This window comes from Branchiostoma lanceolatum, chromosome 3, assembly GCF_035083965.1.
Source record: "Branchiostoma lanceolatum isolate klBraLanc5 chromosome 3, klBraLanc5.hap2, whole genome shotgun sequence".
Lineage (NCBI taxonomy): Eukaryota > Metazoa > Chordata > Leptocardii > Amphioxiformes > Branchiostomatidae > Branchiostoma > Branchiostoma lanceolatum.
In genome coordinates, this window is record NC_089724.1 from 1,715,818 (window position 1) to 1,732,500 (window position 16,683).

At 47.2% G+C, this 16,683-nt stretch overlaps 1 protein-coding gene across 1 annotated transcript; it reads left to right on the forward strand.

The window, feature by feature from the left end:
• Nucleotides 1–163: 163 nt before the first annotated feature.
• Nucleotides 164–7,888, forward strand: LOC136429155 (collagen alpha-1(I) chain-like). The gene is made up of 5 exons (XM_066419033.1): nucleotides 164–449; nucleotides 3,233–3,393; nucleotides 4,988–5,099; nucleotides 5,567–7,609; nucleotides 7,683–7,888. The coding sequence occupies exons 1-5, from the start codon at nucleotides 164–166 to the stop codon at nucleotides 7,886–7,888; spliced, it is 2,808 nt and encodes a 935-aa protein (XP_066275130.1).
• Nucleotides 7,889–16,683: the final 8,795 nt, after the last annotated feature.

The following is a 16,683-nucleotide window of genomic DNA, read 5'->3' on the forward strand; positions in this document are numbered from 1 at the left end:
ATCACTAACAGAACATTAAATGGTTTTCACCATACGTCATAAGAAACACGCAGTTCCATGAAAGGGCGAAGGAATCACGACTCCTTTAGACTAATCACTTTTTTTCTCTCGAGATATTTGTACACGTTTCAGACAGACTGAGTTGAGCACCAGTGTAGCACACATGTCGGAGGGAGCACGGTCTGTCCGCACCCCTCCCCTGGGAGCCGGCGGCGGCCAAACCAGCGGGCCGCCGCCCAAAACTCCTCCCGGTCCCCGGGGTGGTGCACACGGGAACGCCCGCGGTGGCAATGCCGGTTCGAAAGCGGCGCAGAAAGGGAAAGGAGCGTCCACGCCCGGGTACGAGGACGCCGAGCCGGTGAAAGTGAAGCACGTCTCGCGCGGTCCGGAAAACCCGGAGGAGATCAGCCGCCACGTTAACCTGCTGTACACGACGGACACGTCCACAGGTAAGGCGTCACGTCAACCTGCTGTACACGACGGACACGTCCACAGGTAAGGCGTCACGTCAACCTGCTGTACACGACGGACACGTCCACAGGTAAGGCGTCACGTCAACCTGCTGTACACGACGGACACGTCCACAGGTAAGGCGTCACGTCAACCTGCTGTACACGACGGACACGTCCACAGGTAAGGCGTCACGTCAACCTGCTGTACACGACGGACACGTCCACAGGTAAGGCGTCACGTCAACCTGCTGTACACGACGGACACGTCCACAGGTAACCGCCATTAACGTTAGTCCGCCACGTTAACCTGCTGTACACGACGGACACGTCCACAGGTAACCCTCATTAACGTTAATCCGCCACGTTAACCTGCTGTACACGACGGACACGTCCACAGGTAACCGCCATTTACGTTAGTCCTCCGGGTACATTAATCCCTTGGCTTACATCAATCCGACGGGTTACATTAATCCACCAGGTTACTTAAATCCACTGGTTACATCAATCCACCCCATAAAATAGTGGGTTTGAGGGATCTCTAGTGCAGCACCCCCCCAGGTATGCACAGTTTAGATATAAAGGAGTGCTTTGTACTGGGAGACTTTGGGTAGGAAATCTGTTTGGATGCGTTTTTCAGGGTGCCGAAATTGTATACCCTGGTGGAATTATGCTAATAGACATTAAAAACGGTTTTGTTGCTAGATTATTGAGGATGTATTACGATCCACAGTAGATCTGGTGGTGGTGGTGTACCTACCGGTGTTCGCACGATTAGCTCACGGTGTCTATTTATTACCGGGCCCCGCGTTGATTTTAAGTCCGAGTTGAAATGACTCGGGCCCAAAAATAGCCCGGCAGCCGCAGTGTGTCCCAAGCCACCACGTAGGGGTTGCAGCCGAAAGCGCAAAAAAATAAGATAAAAACACACAAAAAATCGGCTCGTCAACTATTCGGTGGGGCCCTTTTTCAAATTGTGACCGTAGTATTAGCCGGGGTGATATTTCCTCTTTTCAGGGCGTGGCCTCTAACCAGCTGTCAGACAATTATAGAGAGTCGCCTGAATATTTGCGTAGGTAAAGGCGATTTTCTGTTTGCTGGTTGGCCACGCCCACGCGCCGTCTATACAATATACAATGTATACTGTATAGACCGCGCGTTAGGCTCTTAGTAGTAGTAGGAGGAGAATGGTTAGTCCTTGTCTTGAATTAGGAATCTTTTTCTGTGGACTGCTGTTTGGGGACTAGCATAGGGGCTCCACACTTGTTTTGTTGCCCATTCCATTCAAAGGAACAAATAAGCAAATGTTTCGTCATAAAAACAATACGCCTCACGCCATGTTGTATTTTGGTGACGTAAATCAACTCTTCATCTTTATCCTTATTCATAATTATTGCAGAACTCGCCAAATTGTCCTCTGAATGCGCGCAACGTACCCTTTATATAGCTGCATATTCAGTTCTAGTATAAATGTTTTACTCATTTAATATAAGAGGTACAACTTTTATGTGTGTTATGAGTCTTACATTGTAGATATAATCAGAGTATCGTTTGATCGTGGGGTATAATCATATTACACCCCGGACCAAAGGTTCCAGTATGGGAATGAAATGTATATATTTTTTTAATCGTTTCTTCCTCTTCTTTTCTCTATTTTTCTACTCCTTCCCTTTGGTCAAATGAATTCACCCTTTTCTTCTATGTTTTTGCCAAAAGACAAATTTGACATAGGCATGGGCAATTACCCCCAGACGTTATTTTCTCATTTTTTTGTATTAGCCTTTGTAATTATTTTATTGATTTTTTTGTGTGCCTATTTCCATACCAAAAATGTATATTTTGGATTTTTTTCTTCAAAAATGTAAATTACTTGCTCCTGTGCGCTGATATTGAAACGAAATGACCTAAAATTTAGTAGGGGGGGGGGGGCTGTATGGCATATACCCACAGTACTTCATTCACATTTTCAACATACGTCAACATTCCTTTTGCTATTTTTAGACCAAAGATTTATATCTTGGGTCCCCGTGCCAATGTATGGAAGCTAAATGGCCAACAATATAGTGCGGGGTAGCTTTTACACCAGTCATTAGGGAGGGGCAACTTGGAAGGGTCTATTTTGCATGGGAGTGTGTCGGATAATTTGCGGGAACGAAAAATTCAGGTATGTTTACAAAAACAAACAAACATGCATACAAACACACACAAAACGTAACAAAATACCTCTGAGCATAATTTGTGCATATTTCTTGGCATAAACCTTTATCTACAATCCGATCTGGCCCCGGTTTGGAAATGTGACTCCGGCAGAAGCATGGTGTGAAGCACTGGGACAGACAGGTGAACAACATGGTAGCGAAGGCGGAAAGAACACTCTTTCTCCTTAAACGACTGAAGAAGAATGTAATCGCCCTTCTAGTCGGCAGCCGCCTTTTTACTGCTATCCGCCTAAGGAGTGGTGGGGGTGGGGGGTGGTGGTGTTAGGAACCCCCGGACAGTTGGGGTTTTCGTTATACAGACTAAAGCATGGCGTGAATCAACGTTTCTACGACTGCTGATGCAGAAACCAGTCGATGGTTTAGAGGAATCAATGCTTATTACAATGGCATGAGTCGAATAAGCGCCAACTCTCCTGATTTGAAGTTTTGACCTAATGCTGTTCATGCTTTTGTCATAAAATCTCAAACGAGCTCGGTTATCAAAGTAAGGCTTGAAAAAAGTGAAAGCCTATCCATTCATCATTTTTCCAACCTGATACATGTAACATTGCACCCACCCTACAGACAGCGTGTATTCGGCCGAAGCCAGCAGCCGCTGTGCATTCTGGGCCACCCTCCGCACCCACCGCCGCTGCGCATGCGCCACGGTTGCCATAGTTGCGGCGCTGGTCGGACTGGGAATCACCATGGTGGTTATGAATGGGCAAATCAGCAAGTATCAACAGGTAAATTATATCCGTAAATGGCTTAACCAGATTGCTAGATCATGGAAACACCCTGAGAGACATCTACCTGGCCGACATCTCGGCAAGTCCTTAGTGATTTTACATAGTGATATAAATCCTGCTTTTCAAAAGAGGACCATAAATATAGACTCCTGTGGTCAAGATTGACCATGGTAAAATTCACATCCATCCTACAGCTTTAGCTATGGCTAAACAGTCCTATGCAAGAATGGCAGTCTCTGTCACATAGGGCACCATATCAAAATTTTCCGCCTGCTAAATTGATCGGTTCAGGTGAAGAAGACAACAATAGACAAAACTGGGGGTGCAAGACCGTGTAATTAAAAAATAAGAGCCCCGCCAGAACATGAAAGTGCCGTAATGTCGGCGCGTAATACGGGTCCCTGGTCTTAAGCTTGCCCCGCTCGGACTTCAAGGCTCACCCCGACAGCTCTTAAGTTCGTAAAGATCTGTAAGCTGACCCAGGTCTGTTATAAATGGTTTTATTCGCAAATTCATACAGAGCTAAAACAACATTGCAGCCTAATGATACAAAGTAAAAAGGCTGAATTACGCAGTTTCAGGGAATACACAACTGTACAAAATATCATCAATATTTACAAACCTAACCAAAACTGAACAACAAGGATATGTAGAAACGGTAGTAGGGTGATTACACAATAGGTATAAGTTACAATACGCTGTTCAGGAGTTTTGACAAGTACGGAATGGCACTGTTCCTGTACCTGTCAGATCTTATAAAGGGTATGCTAAGCTGGAAACCCCCTTTTAAGTCCATATTGTGAACTTTATTGCGGGTGGGGGGTAGCCAGGGTCGAAACGTTGGTGAATTCATCAGAGATTTTGCAAACTTAAGACAGAGTGATTCCCTTCTTGCTTTTAAAGTGCAGAGGTTAAAAGTTGAAAGTGCGTCAGCATAGGAAGTATAATTATTGCCAAGTATGATTCTGAGGGCACGTTTTTGAATGCGTTCAAGTTGGTGAGATTGTAGAGTGGTTAGACCTGCGTGCCATACTGGGACTGCATATTCTATGACTGGTCGGGCATATAGTAAATAAATTTCGCAAAGATCTTCAGTGCAGACACCAGAGCGTTTTAGCTTTTTAAGCCAGAAAAGGCGCGAGCTTGCTTTTTTTATGATTGTTGTGACATGTTGCGATGTTCCTTTCTTGGGATCCGCTATTCTTCTGCACTGTGCATCAGTCTAGCTTCTGCTGATGTTAGCTGCGTAGACAGTGTGAATGTCCTTCTGGATTTGTCAATGGCAAGGTCCTTCCAGCGTTCTCTACTAATATCGAGAGTCCCTTTTATTGGAGTCGTTGAACCGAAGCTGTTGGCTCCCGGTGTTTCTTTTCCCCGATACCAGGGAGACCAAGGCTTATGTTAACCCTGAATTCTTTTTTTTTTTGGGTGTTTAAGCATTTTAAGCGTTTTAGCATTAAGCAGACAGCCAAGACAACAGTCTGAATTACAGCTAATTTACACAATATTGATTTTAAAAATATTCATGATTTTCAAGAGAAGCCGATTTATCAAAAATCAGTAATACAATTACATATACGATTACAATTAGGAAACGTCGCAGCTGTCCGTTGCTGTGGATGCCTTAAAAATCGGCCTTTTTAACGAGAGAAGTCAGATGGCTGCGCTGAAACATCAACTTAAGGAGGTGAGCAAGATGTCAGGTAAGTTTGTTTTGACTGACCCTTCATTTCTGTAAAGAAAAGAGAAGGACAGCCATGGACTCATGTTTCTTGAGGCGTTGGGACTTTTTACTTCTTTCTGTTAAATCTGTCATCTTGGAAATAGTTTTTACAAGCACCACAAATTCTAAGCAACATATTATTATATGCCACAGATTCTTTAATATTTTTATCAAAGTATGAACGCAAGGTCACTTTTGGAATAAGATGGAAATAACCTAAAATCTAAAACAACGATTACTAATATCAGTGGCCCTAAAGGACATGACCTCGTTACTTGATCCTATTAACCATATTAGGATAATATCATGCTATTCATCTTTAAGCTGTTTTAGAGAATGTCATTTTTCAATATCAACCTGACATAATTTTTCCACGATTAGATATTTACTCCTCGTAACAATGTAAAGGAGCCGACGAATTGACGCGTGCCAAATTCGTGTTCTTAGGTCCACCGGGCCCACCTGGCCAAGTTGGACCAATGGGCCCTCCAGGGGAGAAAGGGTCGGCTGGACGACGTGGTACGGCCGGGAGGAAAGGGGCAACTGGCCCACGAGGGAAGGCCGGGTCGACTGGGCCCATTGGGCCAACAGGCTCTCCTGGGAAGGATGGGTCAGCTGGCCGAACAGGTCCACTTGGCCCGCAAGGTCCACCCGGAGTGCCTGGCCCGCAAGGTCCACCCGGAGTGCCTGGCCCGCAAGGTGTGAAAGGTCTACCTGGTCTGGTGGGGCCAAATGGTCCAGTTGGGTCCCCTGGGAAGACTGGGCCGGCTGGTCCTCACGGGCAGCCTGGCTATCCTGGGAAGAATGGCTCGGTTGGCCAACCAGGTTCACCTGGCCCAATGGGACCGAGAGGGCCACAAGGTCCACCCGGAATACCTGGCCCGCAAGGGCCGAAGGGTTTGCCTGGTCCAGTAGGACCGGAGGGTCCGGCTGGATCCACAGGAAAGACGGGGCCAGTTGGTTCTCAGGGGCCGCCTGGTTCTCCTGGGACGAATGGCTCGGTTGGCCCACAGGGGCCGCCTGGTTCTCCTGGGAAGAATGGCTCAGCTGGTTCTCAGGGGCCGCCTGGTTCTACTGGGAAGAATGGCTCAATTGGCTCACAGGGGCCTCCTGGAACACCCGGAAAGGCTGGCCCAACTGGGCCCAACGGGCCAACAGGCTCTCCTGGGAATAATGGGTCGACTGGCCCACCTGGTTTACCTGGTCCGACCGGAAACCCTGGCCCGCAAGGTCCACAAGGTCCGGACGGTCTGCCTGGTAAGGTGGGGCCGAAGGGTTCAGCCGGGCCCACAGGTATGGCTGGGCCGGTTGGGCTCCACGGGCCACCTGGCTCTCCCGGGAAGGCTGGCCCAATTGGCCCACAAGGTCCACCTGGCCCAATGGGGCCGACAGGGCTTCCTGGAACGCCAGGGATGGTCGGTCCAGCTGGGCACATCGGGCCAACAGGCTCCCCGGGGAATAATGGGCCAGCTGGCCCACCTGGTCCACCAGGCCCGGGTGGTCAACCTGGCCCATCGGGACCGATGGGGCCGACTGGAACACCAGGGAAGACCGGTCCAGCTGGGAAGATAGGGATCCCGGGATCTCCGGGGAAGGTTGGGTTACCTGGCCCACCGGGTCCACCTGGCCAAGTGAAAGCGAATGAAACGGGTAGATGTCCGGGAACGACTGGGCCGATGGGGCCACCTGGTCCAACTAGACCCCCAGGACTACCCGGTTCACCTGGATTACCTGTCACACCTTGGCCACCCGGACTACCTGTCACACCTTGGCCACCCGGACTACCTGTCACACCTTGGCCACCTGGACTACCTGCCACACCTGTTACACCCGGGCTACCTGTCACACCTTGGTCATCCGGACTACGCAATACATCAGGACCACCTAGGCTGCCTGGTACACCTGGACCGCCTGGACAACCCATGCTACCTGGACCACGTGGACCACCCATGCTGCCTGGTACACCTGGGCCACCTAGACCACCCGGACCACCAGTTACACCGGGACTACTTGGTACACCTGGACCGCCTGGACAATCCATGCTACCTGGACCACCTGGACCAGCCATGCTACCTGGTACACCTGGACCAACTGGATCACCCATCCTACCTGGTACACCTGGACCAACTGGACCACCCATGCTACCTGGTATACCTGGACCAATGGGACCACCCATGCTACCTGGTACACCTGGACCGACCATGCTACCTGGACCAACTGGACCACATCTGCTACTTGGTACACCTGGACTGCCTGGACAACCCATGCTACCTGGACCGCCTGGACCGACCATGCTACCTGGTACACCTGGACCAATTGGATCACATCCGCTACCTGGACCACCCGGTACACCTTGTACACCTGCATCACCAGGACAACCTGGCCCACCTGGCCCAACTGGCCCACCCGGACCACCCGGTACACCTGTACTACCAGGACAACCTGCGCCACCTGGTCCACCAGGACCACCTGGCCAACCCGGACTTTCCGGTACACCTGGACTATCTGGTACACCTGGACCGCCTGGACCGCCCGGACTATCCTGTAAACCTGGACCACGCAGGCTACCCGGCCCACCTGGACCACCTGGAATACACGGCAGACACGGTCCACCTGGCAGACACGGCCCACCTGGCCCACCAGGGCTACCTGGCACATATGGCCCACCCGGCATACCCGGGCTACCTGGCCAATCCGGACCGCCCGGCCGACCTGGTCAATCCGGACCACCCGGCCGACCCGGCCCACCAGGACCGCCTCGAGTTCTGACCTGTCCCCCGGAGAAACAACCGTATGGACTACCTGACTCTGTTTCATCTCATTTTCAAGGTAAATATATATATACATAATCTTTCAATGGATTTTTAGATGTCTGGCATATTTTCAAAAGTTGCTTAATAAAAGAGAAAACGTTACAGAACTTCGTTCCAGTTTTTCATTTACCTGAATTCATCTGAATTGAAGTATTTATGGCCTATGATTTTTTTTATTCAAAGAAGAATCAAATGATACAAAAGAATGGACGAAGTGGCGGCCTACTCAAGTTGGAAAATAAGATATTTGACAGCATTCTAAAACATGTGAATGACCCCCCCCCCCCCTATCGTAAAAGAAAGCAAAAAGGACACAAATAATAAATGAAAACGTTTTGTTGCTGTGATGTAGTCCTGTGTGGCTAACATAATTTTGAATAACAGCTCTCTTTATCTGCACCAATGGTAAACAAAACGTGTTCCTTATACTGCACGAAATGGCATCGGATCCTGACGTATCCGGACAGGAGAACTCGGAGATCCGGAACCTCAGATCCGTAAGAATCCAGACGGCTAAAGGACCGTATTGTACTAAAACAACTCAAATTTACCTGAATTAACTTGCATGTGCAATTAAGTGGTATACCACATTAGTGTACCACTTGCATATGTAGTTTAATGTAGGTAAATTTGAGTTGTTTTAGTACAATACGGCCCCCGTAACCGTCTGGATTCTTACGGATCTGAGGTTCCGCATCTCCGAGTTCTCCTGTCCGGATACGTCAGGATCCGAGGCCATTTAGTGCAGTGAAAATATCTCCAGTCATGAGAGATATTCGGATAAAGATGGCCCTTATAATATTGTGATTCTGATAGGGCCCGGCCCCCGATCTGCTACCCTCGCACCTTTCGGCGCCACCAGCAGCCATGGGCCGACCACCGTAACCGATCGCCCCGATGTCAACGGTAACAATTTAATAGTATACACTACTTTCTCTGCTTAAACTCTGCAAGCTCATTTGGGAATAAGTACAGTAGTATAACACACATCAATGTATCTTGAAAGATGTAGTGATTGCGCAATTTTTGTGTGGCCCACGGGCTATGGATACGGCGATGGGCTATGCACCGTCTGGTGCGGGACGGATTTTGTATTAACTTTTAACTTATTTCTGTTTTACCGGGCATCGTGTATCGTAGAAAAAGTAAAGCTGCTTAGCTAGACAGTTTTTTTTCATGTTTTATTTTATTTTTCTACCAGGCCTCGCCTCACGTGCCGGAACCACCACGCCCATGGGTGCCACCATTCCGGGCGACCGCTCAGGACAGGACCAGGAGAAGCTCCAGCTATCAACCCGTCAGATGCAGAACGACGCCAAACAGCCTATCGTACCAAAAAATGCAAACCACAAGAATGGATTTGCTGGTAGGGATCTGGCATTTGAAAGTATAGGAAAGAACTTAATCGCTCTTTTTTTTTAGTAAACATGAAGTATTTATATCATAGAAAATTGAATAATAACATCTTGATTGTTAGCCTAAGTGCCATCCTATTACGTTCCGGGCTCCCATCCTTCTCCCCTAACCAGCAGCGAGCATGGAAGCCTCGCAACACTCAGGCTACTCCATTGTTTTTTTAAAGTTTTTTAAAGTTTTTTTTTTAAGTTTTTTTTTATTGCATTTCACACAAAGAACAACACATAATGCACACAATAGAAAAAAAGGTACAGGAAAATAAACCATAATCCACGGATCTAAAACAATAATTAAAGGTGGAAACAGAGATGAACTAATGTGTAGATATAAGAATATCAATAAAAGTAATGATAACAGTATCATTGGCAAATAAATATAACACAATCAATATCAACCAGATATCACAGAACATTGAAATCAAACAGAACTTATGTTGCCAAATGAATATGAAGAGTCCATATTAACAAAACTATCAGAACATAAATAACAGAAAGAACCAATAGTGACTGATCAGTGACAAATAAATATGCAAAAAAAAAACAACTCCATTGTTTCCCGCAGGGACTGAAGTTACCTGCGGTCAAGGCTGGTACAAACACGGATCCAGATGCTTTCGATTTTTCGAGAACAAACTATCATACCGAGACGCGAAGGCTCTTTGTGCCAGCCACGGCGCACATTTAGCCCTCCCGAAAGACCGCGAGGCCAACCGGTTGATGATACAGATGCTGCGTTATGTCGGCAGGCCAGACGTGTGGATCGGCCTTACGGACGTGGAAGAAGAGGGAACATTCGTGTGGGAGGATGGGGAAGAACTGGGAAGCTTCAGCGACTGGAAAGGTGACGAACCAAACAACAGGGGTGGAGGATCGGACTGTGTCCGAATGATAGGGGCCACCAAGGGAAGCACTTGGACAGATCAGCCCTGTAGCAAGTATTACAGCGTTATCTGTGAAAAGGGTATGTTGATCTTTTTACCTCTTGATTCATAAAAAAAAGAGATGTTTTCGGTCTGTTTGTTCGTGTGTCTTGGTGTGTGTCCACGTTTGTTTCCGCTGGACTTGAGTTCCATAAACAACATTTATAAAGTGTTGAAGTTCGGATTCATTTCAGTTAGTATTCTATTTCTGCTTTCAAAATTTGAGGGTCTGGACTGACCTGATACTGTCCATTGAATTTTGAATATTTGTCACCTGACTGTTATTTTCTCAACGATACCTGCGATTCTCTACTGATACTCTTTATCGTTGCGGTGCTGCTAGTGTAAGCTCCTACAACTTGAAAGAATCATATTGTCCCTGGTGTTTATGTTGATGTCTCATTGAAATTTGAAGAAACAAAAACCCTGAACGTTCCGTATTATCCAAAAAAAAATTGTTGAAAAGACAGGACTGCTAGAGGATCCAATGCTCAGCCATATCCAATGATTTGTCTCCTGTCTCTGTTACCTTTCCTTCTTGACAGGCTCGGGATTTTGGCGACGCTTTCAGGAAGCGCTCCAAACAGTTATATTATGTATTTAGTTGCCGGGAATTCCGTACATCCCAGCTATGCAGGTTGCTATTTGTGGAATATTTCGATTGTTACTCGCACGCGCAGTAGTGACCAGCCTGAGATTCCATGGGAGGTCAGATAAGATCTCCCTGGAGGATCACCCTCCCGCCCTCCCCTCCGCTGTGATTGGGACTCCCGCAGGGTTTGGAAAATTGACTCCGGCTGCGCCGTGAAGAGAAATTCCAAAAGTCCTCTTTGGAACAAGAAAATAAGCCTTTTCTTTTTCGGGATTGAGGGAAAGTCATGCCTATTGCACTGTGGGGAAAGTATATGGATTTGTATTCCTAATATACCTGTTTAGAAAGTACTGTCACCGATGTGTTACTACTCGGGACCAACCACTAATACTGTCTCTCTGCTAGAACTCGAGCATTTCTCGGAATGGAGCTCCGGACAATTAGCCTGTCTGGATGATTGTTTGAATCAAGGATTCTAATTCATCAATGACTTAGTGGAAAAGTCAAATGTCTGTTGGATGTCCAACAATAAGTAGATACATTTAACCTTTAGCCACACGGCCTGGCACCTTAGTTGCAACGTGTGAAAACATAGCTTAAAATGTTAATCACCAATTACATATAGCCACTCAAGCGTCGCCATGGCAATACGTTTTATTGCCTTTCTTGTTCTATTTTGAAAGATTTGGAATTTCCATCCGCCAAATTCACCACCCTCGGTGCCACCGGTCATGCAGGCCCGACCAGCCTGGGTGACCACTACCGCGGACAGGACCACGAGAAGCTGGTGACCTTACAGGACGGGATCCAGCTCTTCACCGTCCCTAAGACTGGGAACTACAGGATTGAAGTTGCAGGTGTGTTTCCTTCCTTTATATGATATAAGCAGTATCAAGAACGGTTCCTCACACTCTTTGACTCCTAACATTTTTTCCCTAATAGACCCCTTTCCAAATACCGCGGCCATTTTGAATCTAGCGCGAGCGCGCGTGGTTCGAGCGCGGGAAAGCGCGGGAAAAGTACACACCCGGTAAGTCCGAGCCAGCGGTAATGGCGTCCTCAATAGAAAGCAGCGTTGAGTCATCTTCGGCGGCGAGATGTTCTCCTCCTCGGTGAAATCCATCGATATATTTGCATGGCACAAGTAGATGATATTGTTGTGGACACTTGGACTCGATATCGGCCAGTAAAATTGTGAATTTCTGCTACTTTTCCACAGTTCCTGCCGGGATGTTGAGCGCGCGCTACAGTGATAGAATGCTTATATGTTTACACCACGTGCTTGTAGTTTCCCTAGTAATGTTAGCTTAAGTCGAGAAAAATCCCACAAAACATACACTTTTCGGGCTGGGATCCTTATAGCTACTTAGATAGAAATATACAGAATTTTACCGATGCCAACTTCGCCTGGGAAAACGCGTTGAGAGGGGGTCGTGTGTTCTGTCTAGCCTTTCTTTCTTTTCTGTCTAGCTTTTCCTTTCTTTCTTGTTACATCTCTCCGCATGGCGATATTTGACATTTCCGCTGAATGCAATCCAACAAAAAAAGACGTGAAAATGTAGGCTTGAGCTTAAGGTCAGTTTGGTTAGGAATTTAGCAGAATTTCGGCGGCTTCTTTTGACGAGTTTTCTGAAATATCAAAACCTAAAGTACGTGAGTGAAGATGGAGTGTGTTCACTTTGCGCCGTAATATCTTAATTTCCGTCGGATGATATTACAGAAACGTGAAAATATGGGCTTGAGGGCTTTGCGAGTATAGAAATTTGACGGAACTTCGGTGGCTCCTTTGACTTTGACAATATTTTAGTGCCAAGATCAGCTTGATGAAGTTCGTGAGTGAAAGCAGTGGGCGTGTTTCATTACATCACTTTTCGCGGAAATATTTTAGATTTCCACGGGATGAAACTCCACAAAAAAAGGAAAAATATCGGCATGAGGTCCTTCAGTCCTCAAGTCAATACTATTTAACGTTTTTCGGGTTCCATCCGGGCAACAGATATCTGAAATATTGCCGCGCAAAATGATTTCAAGAAACGTCAGATACAGTGGAAAACACACCTTCACTCACGTACTCAAGTCTAAAGACCTCAAGACTAAATTCTTGGCATCCTAAAAGATCGTCAAAAAGCCGCCGGAATACTGCCAAATTTGTACCCAAAAGGACATTGAACTCAAGCCTATATTTTAACGATTTGCAGGATTTCATTTGGCGGGAATATAAGATATTGCTGAGCGAAGTTGATGTAACGCTGCACAGAAAACACGCCTCTCCTTCAAACTTGAACGTAATTTCAAGATGATGTTGGCATTGTCACGACAGCCAAAAGGCTCAAGAGTTATATTCATACCTAAACGTAGCTATAAGGATCCCAGCCCGAAAAGTGTATGTTTTGTGGGATTTTTCTCGACTTAAGCTAACATTACTAGGGAAACTACAAGCACGCGGTGTAAACATATTAGCATTCTATAACTGTAGCGCGCGCTCAACATCCCGGTAGGAACTGTGGAAAAGTAGCAGAAATTCACAATTTTACTAGCCGATATCGAGTCCAAGTGTCCACAACAATATCATCTACTTGTGCCATGCAAATATATCAATGGATTTCACCGAGGAGGAGAACATCTCGCCGCCGAAGATGACTCAACGCTGCTTTCTATTGAGGACGCCATTACCGCTGGCTCGGACTTACCGGGTGTGTACTTTTCCCGCGCTTTCCCGCGCTCGAACCACGCGCTCTCGCGCTAGATTCAAAATGGCCGCGGTATTTGGAAAGGGGTCTATTTCTAGCTTGAAGAGTGGCTGTCCATCACATCAGAAATGGCAAATTAAAATATTTGTCAATATTCCATTTCATGTTTGGGTCTTCATTTAGTTTCGTGGTAGTTTCTTATACGTTGGTTCACTAGGTCTTACCAATCCAAGCCTCCCTCTCACTGGACCCGCGGCACGCTGGCGGCGTCGTTGCGGGCGATCGAATTGACAAAGCACTCAACGAATTTCATAAAGTCAAGAGCAACACAAATCCAGTTTAGGACGCAGCGACGCCGCCAGCGTGCCGCGGGTCCAGTGAGAGGGGAACTTTATTAGGGTGTTTGGCCCAGACCCCAGAAATCCTGGGTTCGAAACCCCTGACATGCCACCAATGTTGTCCCCCAGGAAAAGTCACTTAAAACGAGTTTCCTCAGTCCACCCAGGTGTAAAAATGGGTGCCTGGCTTCTTTGGGAGAAGTACAATCTAACAGTGGAAGACACAGTGGATAACAACCCACTTTTCCTTTGGCCTCAAAAAGGCTATAGGACTGCCTTTATCACCTTTACCTGCCCTTTGCCTTCAGGAGCGGCTGCCGGGTGGGGGGAAGGTACCGACATGTCTGACCGGAGCAGGGGCGCTCTGGTCGCGGGGACGTTTGAGCTGCAGAAAGGTAGGAACGTCTCTACTATACTATTGTTTCTTAAATTGTGTAATGTGCGCGTAACGCTAATCGTTTAATATAATCTCGTTTCCAATACTGCGATTGGTAATGCCTACATTTGGTGAACCCAACGCTGGGTACGTAGTGGAGAGGTGACTGAATACATCTAGCAGTACCAACATTCTAATATTATGTGCTTGTTCATTACCTTATCTCATAGCTGATATGGCTACATGAACCCCCTCCAAGTCATTTAGGGTTATAAACCCATTCGTAGATTTGAGTACGCATGTGCAGTGTTAAAGGTGCAACTGGCTTGTGAACACTTCTCATCTCCACATTGTCATACAGATGTTTCAATAAGAGAGAAGAGACTCTGTAGATTTAGATGGAATATAGCACAATGCTCCTTTTCTTTTACTTCATGTTACCTAATGCATTTAGCCCATGTTGGGCATGAATATGCAATAAAGTTCATTGTCATTGTCATTGTCTCGATTTGCATAACAACGCTCCGACGGGTGTTGTTCACGTTTCAGGGGCCTTCACCTATGGCACTGCGCATGCGTACTCGAATCTACGATTGGGCTTATTCCCTCACAACTGCATGCGCTGTCGCTGCTAACAGCTGTCGTTTCCCCTCTCTTCTAGAGGAAGTTCTGAAGATCCTGGTCGGCCAGGAGGGAGTGGGGTTCAAGCGTTACGGGTCTGCGGGAGGGGGCGGCGGCACCTTCGTCACCGAGGCTGATGACTCGCCGATGATCATAGCTGGCGGCGGAGGTGGGGGTCGGGGGTTGAAGTCACACCATGCGGAGTGCGATGGTACTACCGGTTCCTCCGGTCAGGCCGGCTTCGGTCATCCTACGAGTCTGACTCACGCAGGTGGCAGGGATGGGCGCGGGGCAACAGGGGACAAAGGTTACCCAGGTGACAGGGATGGGCGCGGGGCAACATGGGGCAAAGGTTACCCAGGTGACAGGAATGGGCGCGGGGCAACAGGGGGCAAAGATTGCCACCATGAGGTCGGAGGAGGGGGAGGCGGAGGAGGGCTCTGGTCAGATGGTGGGAGTATGGTGGAAACTTGTGGCTGGGATGGAATCAAAATGACACACCGGCACCGTATGCGTAGTAGAACGCGAGCCTGGGCTAACGGTGGTCGTAGTTTTGGCGGATATGCATTTGTCAATGGCGGCCAGGGTGGGAGACAGAGAGGTCCCCATGCCGGTTTAGTTGGCGGGTTCGGAGGGGGAGGGGTGGGCTATTACGGAGGGGGTGGAGGTGGTGGGTATTCGGGAGGGGCCATGGGGCTTAATGAAGGAGACACGTGTGGGGGTGGGGGAGGCTCCTTTAACTCAGGCCGCGATCCCAGCGGCCAGGACGGGGCGAACAACGGGCCGGGGTACGTGATGATCAAAAAGATTTTGATGTGAGTGACGGAACGGTGCCACACAAAGTTAGGGCTCAACGTGCACCTAGCTACATCTCGACTCTATGGGTTATCCTACATCCGGGACCCCTCCAGGTCTCATCCTACAGTTCTACACAGTGCTACAAGTGTAACCCTGCTGCAAATTGTATTCCTAGGTCCCGGATACCCTTAGATGGCTGATAGCAGCAAACACAATGTAGACCACCAAACAGTAGCCGGGTTTTACAATATAGTCTTGCCTTGTTGAACCACCTCATTAAACCGCATCGTGCTCTAAGTGTCACGACAATATCCTGGCGATCAGTGCTGTGACGAGGTTTGGTTAGAAATTAAACCGGATTCCGCTCATCTGAGGCCCCAGAATGGCCTGTAGTGTGAGTAGAGATTGGGGATTGGACTCAGCAGCGAGAAAATGTATCACGGGGTAGAAGCTTTTTTACCCTTGTTATTTGGGGCTGAATGTCAAATTTGAAAACGGGCAGATGGTATCGTCGAACTTAGACATAACGCCTTGAAAGTGTAGTATCAGAACAAAAAGAAAATTTTGTTCAATTCTGTATCGTCTCAGTATGTTATGTCCGTCATTAGTATGCTGCACGAGAGGAGAATTTTGAATGGAAAATTGTCACGGAAAACTACTTTACACTGACTCTGTACAATCTAAGAGCTGCTTTTAGTAATAAAACATACTGACCGGTTGGGTGACGTTCAACAAACGTTGGGCAAATATATCTATTTCCATAGTTGTATGTCCTACATTACATAACACTATACTATAGCATGATATCGATGTTAGCAGCGTTTTGTGAGTCCCTATCTTATGAAGCTGAACACAAACTTAAAAGGTGTATTTCTTACCATGGTTCAAACAGTTTTTCATAAAGGGAATCACGAATTAAGATCTACATATTAGTATCTTAAGGCTTTACCATAATTTTCTGCTATTATTCATATTCTACAATATGTAGTAATGTCAATGGC